Source organism: Oncorhynchus nerka, linkage group LG14 (assembly GCF_034236695.1).
Source record: "Oncorhynchus nerka isolate Pitt River linkage group LG14, Oner_Uvic_2.0, whole genome shotgun sequence".
Lineage (NCBI taxonomy): Eukaryota > Metazoa > Chordata > Actinopteri > Salmoniformes > Salmonidae > Oncorhynchus > Oncorhynchus nerka.
The window spans coordinates 58819801-58830884 of NC_088409.1; the positions used below are offsets into that span (position 1 = coordinate 58819801).

General features: G+C 42.3%; 1 protein-coding gene across 1 annotated transcript; it reads left to right on the forward strand.

Moving 5' to 3' along the window:
- Window positions 1-251: 251 nt before the first annotated feature.
- Window positions 252-3262, forward strand: LOC115141539 (mRNA decay activator protein ZFP36L1-like). The gene is made up of 2 exons (XM_029680495.2): window positions 252-422; window positions 768-3262. The coding sequence occupies exons 1-2, from the start codon at window positions 369-371 to the stop codon at window positions 1914-1916; spliced, it is 1203 nt and encodes a 400-aa protein (XP_029536355.1). The 5' UTR covers window positions 252-368; the 3' UTR covers window positions 1917-3262.
- Window positions 3263-11084: the final 7822 nt, after the last annotated feature.

Consider the following 11084-nt stretch of genomic DNA (forward strand, 5'->3'; position numbering starts at 1 on the left):
AACTAACCCCACTAATCGACCGCTAGTAAAAATCTGTGGCTTTTTGGAATTAGGTTTAAACTATGAGTTACAGGCTATAGGAGATGCATATGTTCAACTTCGACATGTTTGTTTCATGTTTCCGCATTAGAATATCAAAGTGAATGGGGGGAGAGAAGCCTACTACTACAACTCAAGAGGAGTCCCCATCCACGCAAGACACGCCTTGTCACCAAAATGTGGGTGGAGCTAGGCCTCCTCAACTATTTATTGGGATTCCAACAGATGGCTGAGAAACTTCAGAAGCGCTTGATTAGAGCGTCTTCCTTGCACCAACACAGAACACACTCTACTGTGAAGTGGGATAACCTGCCAGAGGCATAAGCACAATGCCGTCCGACTTCCTTACGCCGTTTTTGGAACTGGAGGATGAGTTCTGCAAGGTAAGAAGAAGTTTTTAAATGTGTATTAATACATTAGGCTATGTGGGCTATGTCTGAAAGTTATACTGTGGATTTTAAAATGGTAAATAATCATTTATCTTGGATTTGTATGTGCATCCTTTAATCAGTTTTGCCTAAAAAGAAAAGGCTTCAAACTTTGTCATTCACGTCATGTCCATCTGTCATTCATTCCTTGCCAAACGCATTATAGTCAACTTTCGGGCTATTGTGTTTGCTTGCAGTTTACAGTTTATTTGGTTCAGCATATATGTACATTTTATTATCTTGACCATGGATTTAATCCCCAGTCTTGGAATGTGACTTCATTCCTCTCTTGTGTTATAGAATTTCCGTGGTCTGGACATGCCAGATGGCGCACCAGCCACCACGCAGATGCAGCGCATTGTGGGATTTCAGCGCAGACACTCACTATGCCCGGTCACCCTGCCCAACTCAAAGTTTAACAGCAGCATTGTTGACCCAATCGGCGAGCCAGCCTGCTGGGCCCTTACTAACACTGCTAACCAGCAGTGGAGCCTGAAACATCAGCAACAGTTGCCCCGCTCCTCTCTCAACAGCATCCCATTTCGTGTAGACCGTTCGATCAGTATGATAGAGGGCCATGTTGGCAGCTTCGGGTCCAGCGAGCAGCAGCTCCCCACCACCCCTCCTCTGATGCCCCCACCCGGTCTAAGTATCAGCACATGCTCCCTGTCATCTCCAAAGTCTCTCGCCCCCTCCCCTCCCATCTCCACCCGGTACAAAACCGAAATGTGCCGCACTTACGAGGAGAGTGGCACCTGCAAATACGGAGCCAAGTGTCAGTTTGCCCACGGCATGGATGAGCAGCGTGGCTTGAGCAGGCACCCAAAGTACAAAACCGAGCCATGCCGCACGTTCCACACCATTGGCTTTTGCCCCTACGGCGCGCGATGTCACTTCATCCATAACGCGGACGAGCAGCTCGGGCCCGATGGAGGAACGCCACCTCAGCGACTAAAGATAAGAGAACGCCCACAGCTGCTGCGTCACAGCATCAGTTTCGCTGGTTTCTCCTCCCCCCAAGCACTGACCGGATTCCATCCCGTTCCAGAGCCCATGCTGTTCTCTAGGGCTTCCTCGGTATCATCCCCGCCCTCCACAGGTAGTCCAGAACTGCTGTCCCCATTGTTTCCAGAACCTGCTACACTGAAGCACAACTATCCGTTCTCGTCTGACTGCGCAAACGACCAGATTAATAACAACCCTCACTTTTATACTATCACTGACTCTAAGTACCAAACTGTCTGTGCGCAAAAGTCAGCCGCACAGAACTCTCACCGCAATGCCTTCTCATTCACCGGACTGCCTGCCCTGCAGCGGTGTGCTTCACCTGACTCTCTCTCCGACCAGGAAGGCTACACCAGCTCCAGTAGCCTGAGTGGTTGTGAGTCCCCTGGACTTGAGGGCAGACGTCTCCCCATCTTTAGCCGCCTCTCTGTCTCAGATGACTGACCTTTAACTGCATATTACTGACTCATCATAGCAGGAGTGCTGCCCAATGTTTTAAAGCTATAGCCAACATATTAAAAACAATATATCATAACGTCCATGTATACTGTTGTATACCCGTATTAGCTACTATGGGTGGCTCAACTAGCTTTCCAGTATCCGTAATGTCTTTGCTGAGAGTTCTGTTGAGGAATTTTCTGTACCCATTTCGGGAAAACAAAAGCATGCAGGTAATGATAATTTTGGGCTCGGTATAGGGATAAAACTATTGTCTCCACGTGTGCTTTTTACAACTTCAATGGTTCTTCTAATAGCCTTGCCCGTTTAGTGTGTAACCAAAGCTGAACATAGTACCTTGTCTTGTAGGCAGAGTAAATGTTGAAATGTATCCCAAAATGTAGCTAGGCCTACTGTAAACAAAATGTAGCCTTTAGTAAAGGCGACTAATTGACAGTATTATCAAGTAGTCTAACCATAGGGCTTTTGGATATTTATTTATTTTGTATGTTTTGCAGAGTTTGTTTACGATTGTGTTATGCATTTGTATATGATGCAGAAGAATATGCTTCACTCTTCGCTTTGTTTGAGCTATAGCTTTAGAACTTTGAATTGCTTGAGTGTAGACACTGCCAGGACCATGTCCACCAGCATCTCCTTATGCCAGTGAAAGCAATACTTGTGTTACAAGCTACCTTGTTCAATCAGTAAATACACGTATTGCCCTCACCGGGCATAATAAGTCACATGTTCTTACCCAACAAGTGCATTTCAGCGTTTAGTCTGGGTTCAACGTTTCAACATTCAAGTTCAAGCTCCTGATACATTCATCCAGTTTTGTTTACTCGGCGAGACAAGATTCTCATACACATTTTTGTGTGACTTGTTTATATCATATTATAAACATGATTTGTGGTGTTACATGCTAATAACGAAGGCAAGCAATGTTGCCACAGCGACAATGTATGAGTAATATGCGTTACGTCAACATGTTGGCCTCTTGCACACTAACTGTTATTAGACAAAGTGGCATGAATTACTATTTGTATTTTATCTTACAAGAAACGTGTCTTTCGTGCGCCAAGAGTATTTTTTTGTAGCTCATTTGCCGCGAGAAAGGACTGTGATTGTCTTTACTATTAGCCTTAACTGTGATGGAAAAACAAACAAGGCTTTGCATTTGTTAAATTAAAACTTATTTATTTTGTTTTTCGGAGCAAAAATGATACTTTCGGTTTTGTTGGTTTCTATATAATTTAAGTGTATTGTTTACATTCTATGGGATATGAATCCCTGTCTCTTATCTTAATATATTTTTACCTGTTTGGTTCAAAATAAAACTCTGTTGGAAATCACTGTCTCACGGACTTGTTTCACTTAGAGGCACACTGCACTTCATTCCATCACTGTTAAGCAATAAAGTGATATTATTACTCATCTTAGAAAAAGTGACAATAACATACGAAAACATACGTTTTACAATTATGTATGCTTTCTAAGAGGGGAAAATATTAGGATGTAATGTTTGTAATGGAGATTGAACAAGAATGGCTCTCCGCACAAAAATGAGAACATGATACAAAAATTATTATTATTTTATATTATTTTATTTGGACACTCACAAAGACAGAAGGGAACAGAAGTTGGGTTTCATGTGTGTATTGTTTGGCTTTGTTCTGGCATTCTGGTGTTAGCAGACTGAGAACATCCCACTGCTGAATAATCCCAGACAATAGCGATTGGCCGTTCTATTGAAAAAAAATGGGGTGGAGGGGGTTTACTGCAAGACATGAAAAGGCATGGGGCTTTTGTGAGACTGCTCTCTTTCTCACTAACATCTGTATGCTAATGCTAGCCCATGGAAATGGACTGAAGCAGAGGAGGGGGATTTGCAAGTCCATTGAGGAGTCACGGGTCCAGGGAGCAGATTTATTGGGGACTATGAGAAGGGGGAGGGGGTGTAGAGGCTTTCAGTAGAATTGTTTACCAGGAGGAGGAGGTGTAGCAGAGATGGGTGTTTGCATTTGTCTGAGTTTATAAGCAATACTTGAGACATCGAAGAGAGTAACTGAAAAACCACTGCAAAATGTCCCACCTGTAATCCATAAGAGGATTCTAATGCACTGTCTTCAACAATACACCTTGTGATAATATGCATTATAAATATATGGACCTAGACCGATACATGTATTCACATTATCTGTTAGCCCTTTGACCTACTTGCATATGGATCAATATGGAGGTGTTGTAGTTATCAATAGTTCTGGTAGTATATGACATAATCAAAGTGATGTTGTTTAGCATATATGAGGCTTACGTTAAAGTGCAATTTGCTCATTCTTACAACCCCCTGGTTTATTGCAGAGGTGCTGCCCTCTAGTGCCAAAGATAATTAAGCATTTACCTTCAGAAATTAGTAAGATTTCCACTTTATGCAATGTTTAGGTATTCCTCATTGATGATTGAAACTTATATTGATACATTTATTTAAGTCATAATTGCAACATATTAAGGGTCTCTATTCATCTATTTCACCATCACCCTAACAAGGCACTCAAAAAATTGTGATCCTTACCACATAGCCTTTGTCACCTTATATTTGCTAAATTATTTGTGAAAGGCAGAGAAGGGGCATAATATTGTCCTGGCATCATATCAATTCAAAACAGACTGACTGCACAGAGGTGTCTGGAGTGAAGGTTTTCCGTCGGGGACTAGTGTGTATGTGTATGGGGGGAGGTATCCGAGTTCCATCAGCCAGGACTAGATATTGGGCCCATCCATCCTTGTGCAAAGGGGCACACCGCTCCAACGGTTTCAACTGTATGCACAAGCATATGGCAAGTCAGATTTTCTTCAGGCATGTATAAATGACTGTGTGTATTTTGTAATTTTTTTGCATGCATGAGTATGCATTATCTTACATGCATGAGCCTGAGGGTGGATGGGGAGGTAACAGTATGTATCTACTCTGAACCCGAAGCAACACCACCACACAGGGTGCTCACTATTTGTTGTTCCTATTTTTTATTTAATATTTACTTTGTTTTCTATATGTCCTACTTACAATCCATACTGACTGTCTACTGTTTGACGAACAGTGTAACAATATATCCATAGCACTTACAGTACAGTAAAACATTTCGAAATTCATATCTCTCTAAGAAACATTGAAACAATCCAAGCATGACAATTTCATTCACACAGTAAGATACATTTAGTGGATTTCATCTGTCTTCCCACAACCAATATGTCCACGCTCTCAACTTGTTCGTGCTCTCAACTTGTCCACACTTTGTCCTCATCAACAGGGCACAAGGTAGCCTACTGGTTAGAGTGTTGGTCCAAAAACCGAAAGGTTGCTAGATCTAATCCCTGAGCTGACAATGTAAAAATCTGTCGTTCTGCCCCGGAACAAGGCAATTAACCCACTGTTCTTAGGCTGTCATCGTAAATAAGACTTTTTTTCTTAACGGACTTAAATGAAGGTTCCATTTTCCCACTACGCTAATAGCTCTGACCCAATGAGAATGTAGAGGGGTGGGGGGCACTAATGATATTTCAGGTGGGGCCAATGCCACCCCTATGACAACACCTCTGGAGCTAAAAGCCCCTATTATTCAAGCATGTCAGTACAATAACAAAGAGAAGAACAACAAAACGTATTTCGTTCAACCGTGAGAGCTCAAGAAAGGGATGAAGCCACAATAGGGAGAGAAGAAGTGATAGGCACGACGTGTGGGAAAAACACTATGAAAGGTAATGTGTCAGCCTACCAATTATAAAAATAATAATTTAAAATGTAATTCATATTGACTAGCCTATAATTGGTAACTTTGTAGGCTGCATGTCCTGCACAAATCAATGAACCAGCAGCATCACATGTTCTCTTCCAGCTTCGTTGATTAAAAGGGGTGCTTAATTCCAGTCCGTATAATAAAGTATAATATAATGGTGCACATTAATACATTCCACACTCGAAGAAGAAGATTACTAGAACGTCTTAATGTATTTACCCAAGAGAGCATACATCCATGGGCTTTTATGTTTTTCTGTCGCGCTTAATGTATAGTATAGCTTATCATATGTATTGGATAACGGCACAATAATTTGGGCTTTTTAAAGCTTGGGATCATAATATGTCTTTGATGTAAGGCTTATCGGGCTCAGGTAGCATCAGGCTTAATTTTTCAGCCTGATCATAGCTAAAAAAAAAAGACATATTTAAGAGTACATATAACAGTACACTAGCTGCAGTTTTTTTCTAGTAGCGTTTACTTGGATAAATCCGTAATAATGATGTTGATGTGCGACTGCTTTGCTAGCACTGACTGGAATACGTTTCAGGACTCTGCCAATATCATCGACGAGCTAACCACCTCCATCTCGGGCAATGAAGGTTCGCTGCTTCCCAATCAAAAGCCCTGGATTAACACTGAGACATGTAATAAACTAAATGACAAAGCTACCGCACAGAGGACTAACGCAGCCATCCCGAGGCTACGGAGGAGGACACAAACGCATATTTGAAGTCCCGTTATGACCTCCTCAGAGTCATCAAACCGGCAAAAGACAAAATTTAGGAACAAGTTGGAATCCTATTATACCGGCTCCGACTCTAGTCGCATGCGGCAGGTGTCTACAGTCCATTATGGATTACAAAGGTAGGCCTAGGCATGATCTATCCAACGATGCCTCTCTATAAGATGAGCTCAATGCATTTTATGCACGTTTCGACAAAAACAACACAGAGCTGTGCATGAGGGCCCCCGCCGTCCCAGAGGACTGGGGGATCTCACTCGCAGAGGCCGACTCACAAGGCCATGGGCCGGACGATATTCCAGGGCGGGGTATCAGAGAATGTGCAGAACAGGTGGCAGGCATATTCGCAGTCATTTTCAACCTCTCCTTGTCTCAGTCTACACCATAGTTTCCTCCAAGCTCGTCACCAAGCTCGGGATCCTGGGACTGAACACCTCCCTCTGCAACTGGATCCTGGACTTCCTGACTGGCTGACCCCAGGTGGTGAGACTAGACAGCAACACCTCCACCACGCTGTCCCTGAAAAGGGGGGCCTTCCAGCCCCCTCCTGTACTCCCTGTTGTCTCACGACTCAAGTTTGCTGACAACACAACGGTGGTAGGCCTGATCGCCAACGGCGATGAGAAAGCCTACAGGGAGGATGTCAGAGAACTGGCAGTGTGGTGCCATGACAACAACCTCACCCTCAACGTCAGCAACACCAAGGAGCTGATCATGGAGTACAGAAAAGATGGGGATGGGGGGGAGTCAAGAGCTTCATGTTCCTCTGTGTCCACATCAATGAGTGCTTAACATGGTCTTCTCCCACCAGAACAGTTGTGAAGATGGCACAGCAATGCCTCTCCTCCCATAAGAGGCTGAAACGATTTGGCAAGGCTCCTCAGATCCTAAGGAAACTTTACAGCTGCACCATTAAGAGCATCCTGACGTTTTTTTTCCACCGCCTGGTACGGTAACTGCACCGCCCACAACTGGAAGTCTCTAAAGATGATAGTGCAGATGGCCAAGCGCATCACTGGAGGCGAGCTCCCAGCCATCCAGGACATGCTAGGCGGTGTCCGAGACATGGACTGTTCTCTGTTCTCCGTTCTCCCGTCCGGCAGTAGGAACCGGTACATCTGTTCCCACTCAGACACAACCTACACTGCTACTAAACATATTATTGATTAGATGTATTACTCCATTACACTGCTGTCCATTGATTATTGATTTCCATTACCATTTGTATTTATCTATTTATCCTGCTATTGGTCACTATTACTCCTGTTTACATGTATATATTACAATTAGTATTTCACCATAAGTATTTATATATTCCTGCTACCAGTCATTTTTCAGCCCTGTTCACATGTACTTTATATCCTACTACCAGTCATTGTCTATGTATAAACCCACCTCAACCACTCCAGAACACATGCACATTGAATAAGGTACAGGCACTGACCTGTATATACATTTACTTACATTCTCATTTCTAACTCACATCGTAGTTCTGTGTGGTTTTTATTTAAAAAAAAACATATTTTATAATAGTATGTGTTATTATTATATTAACTGCATTGTTGGCAAAGTGCTCTCAATATAAACATTTCCCTGTACTGTTTTACACCTGTTCTATCCTGTGCACGTGGCGAATAACCTTTGAAACGTATAACTTACTTAAACATACATGGTTAACTCCTCTTCCTTCTCCAAGGGAATGTATATGTCTGTGTCTTCCCACTCATACAATCATGTTTATTAGAAATCAATCCACATAAAAAGTAAATCAATTACAAACATTTATCAAATAATTTACACAATAATATATCAGGAAAGGTCTATACCCCATTACAACATAAGTATACTGCTACTGTCGCAATACATGGGAGCGTTACAGGTTATTTTCCCACTACATACAGTGCATTGGGAAAGTATCCAGAACCCCCCCCCTTTTCCCACATTTTTGTTACGTTACATCCTTATTCTAAAATGGATTCAATTGTATTTTCTCCATAATGACAAGGCAAAAACAGTCACATTTACATAAGTATTCAGACCCTTTACTCAGTACTTTGTTGAAGCACCTTTGGTAGCGATTACAGCCCTGAGTCTTCTTGGGTATGAGCTTGGCTCACCTGTAATTGGGGAGTTTCCCTCATTCATCTCTGCAGATCCTCTCAAGTTCTGTCAGGTTGGATGGGGAGCGTCACTACACAGCTATTTTCAGGTCTCCCCAGAGATGTTCGATGGGGTTCAAGTCCGGCCTCTGGATGGGCCACTCAAGGACATTCAGAGACTTGCTTAGCGTCATTGTCCTGTTGGAAGGTGAAACTTCGTCCCCAGTCTGAGGTCCTGGGCGCTCTGGAGCAGGTCAAGGATCTTTCTGTTCTTTGCTCTGTTCATCTTTCCCTCAATCCTGACTAGTCTCCCAATCCCTCCCATAGAAAAACATCCCCACAGCATGATGCTGTCACCACCATGATTCACTGTCGGGATGGTGCCAGGTTTCCTCCAGATGTGACGCTTGGCCTTCAGGCCAAAGAATTCAATCTTGGTTTCATCAGACCAGATAATCTTGTTTCTTATGGTCTGAGAGTCCTTTAGGTGTCTTTTGGCAAACTCCAAGTGAGCTGTCATGTGCCTTTTACTGAGGAGTGGCTTGCATCTGGCCACTCTACTATAAAGGCCTGATTGGTGAAGTGCTGCAGAGATGGTTGTCCTTCTGGAAGGTTCTCCTATCTCCACAGAGGATCTCTGGAGCTCTGTCAGAGTGACCATCTGGTTCTTCGTCACTTCCCTTACCAAGGCCCTTCTCCCCCAATGGCTCAGTTTGGCCAGGCGGCCAGCTCTAGGAAGAGTCTTGGTGGTTACAAACTTCTTCTATGTAAGAATGATGGAGGCCACTGTGTTCTTGGGGACCTTCAATGATGCAGAAATGTTTTGGTATCCTCCCCAGACTATGCCTCTACACATTCCTGTCTCTGAGCTCTACGGACAATTCCTTTGACCTAATGGCTTGGTTTTTGCTCTGGCATGCACTGTTAACTGTGGGACCTTATAAAGATAGACAGGTGTATGCCTTTCCAAATCATGTCCAATCAATTGAATTTACTACAAGTGGATGCCAGTCAAGTTGTAGAAACATCTCAAGGATGATGAATGGAAACAGAATGCACATGAGCTCAATTTCCAGTCTCATAGCAAAGGGTCTGAATACTTGTGTAAATAAGTGGGAAAAAAATTATAATACATTTGAAAACATTTCTAAAAACCTGTTTTCGCTTTGTCATTATGGGTATTGTGTGAAGATTGATGAGGATTTAAAAAACATTTAAATTCATTTTAGAATACGGCTGTAATGTAACAAAATGTGGAAAAAGTGAAGGGGTCTGAATACTTTCCGAATGCACTGTATCTGTATCATGCGAGGCAAATATATGTTTTAATGGTTTAGTGGTGCTAAAAAAGACATGGCTCAAATAAAGACAAATCTCATTTTTACAGAATAAAAGGATGTTGTTACAACGAGGAAATGGAAGTACTATCATCTCATCAGCAGGTACTCTATAATGTTACTCTATAATGGCCACTTGTTAGGATTTTGACTGCCTTGACATCAGTGTTAAACTTCTCAGGGCTAGGCGTCCCGCTAGCAGGGCAACTTCCGGTGAAACTGGAGGGCGCACAATTCAAATAGATAATCATAAAAATGATATGAAGCTCCTTTTCATCTGTTTTGTCCAATCATAGGCATGCATGTCTTTGCATAGTATTTCATGCAGTCCTCTCATTGGAAAATGTACATAATTCAGTTGCACGGTCTGATTGAGCTGATCTGCCTGGCTCCCTGACACAGGTTCTGGGCGGTCACTTCAGTCACTTGTCAATATTTTGAAATGATGTGCAAACAGCAAAGCCAGCCTATATGGTAAATCATGATTGGCATTGGTTACGATCTGCCACAATAGCCAAGTGCCAGCTATATGAGGGAATAGTAGTCCTAATTGGACAAGGCTATCTAAATGTGCACATGGTGGAAGTTAAAGGTAAATATTGGTTATTTACTGGGGGGAAAATACAGTGGCTAATATGTGACTAAAATGACAGTGATTAAATCTACACAAAAACTGTCCAGAGTTTGAAAGATGAAATGACTGCAATGTGACTGAGACTAAAAGGCATTTGAGTCAAAAGACTACGACAAAATGTTTATCTAAAATAGCAGCCAAAATGAACACTGCTTGACATACAGGGCTCTATTTTAACAAACCTAAAGCAATGTTAAACCTTAGCACTGTTGTTCGTGCTATAGGCTCTGGGGTGTGCCAGAAATATTTGAGCTATTTTGTTTTGAAAAATAAACTAGTTGAAGGTGTGTCAAGGCTTGACCCCTCACTGGCCAATTAGAACCTGCTTCATGGCTACATTTGTGGTTTCTCCAAGTTGCGTATTTACTGTCTTCAACTGCAATTTGAAAGTTTGTCTGTTAAAGCCTAGTTTGTAAAATAGTCTACATAAAAAAAAATAACAAAATCTAGGCCGATCCCATATTTGTTATGTAGTATTATCTAAAATAAGGAGGCACGACAACAAGGTTTTAGCTTCAGCATGTTTACTAACCTAGTCTGCATACATGTCATACATACAGTT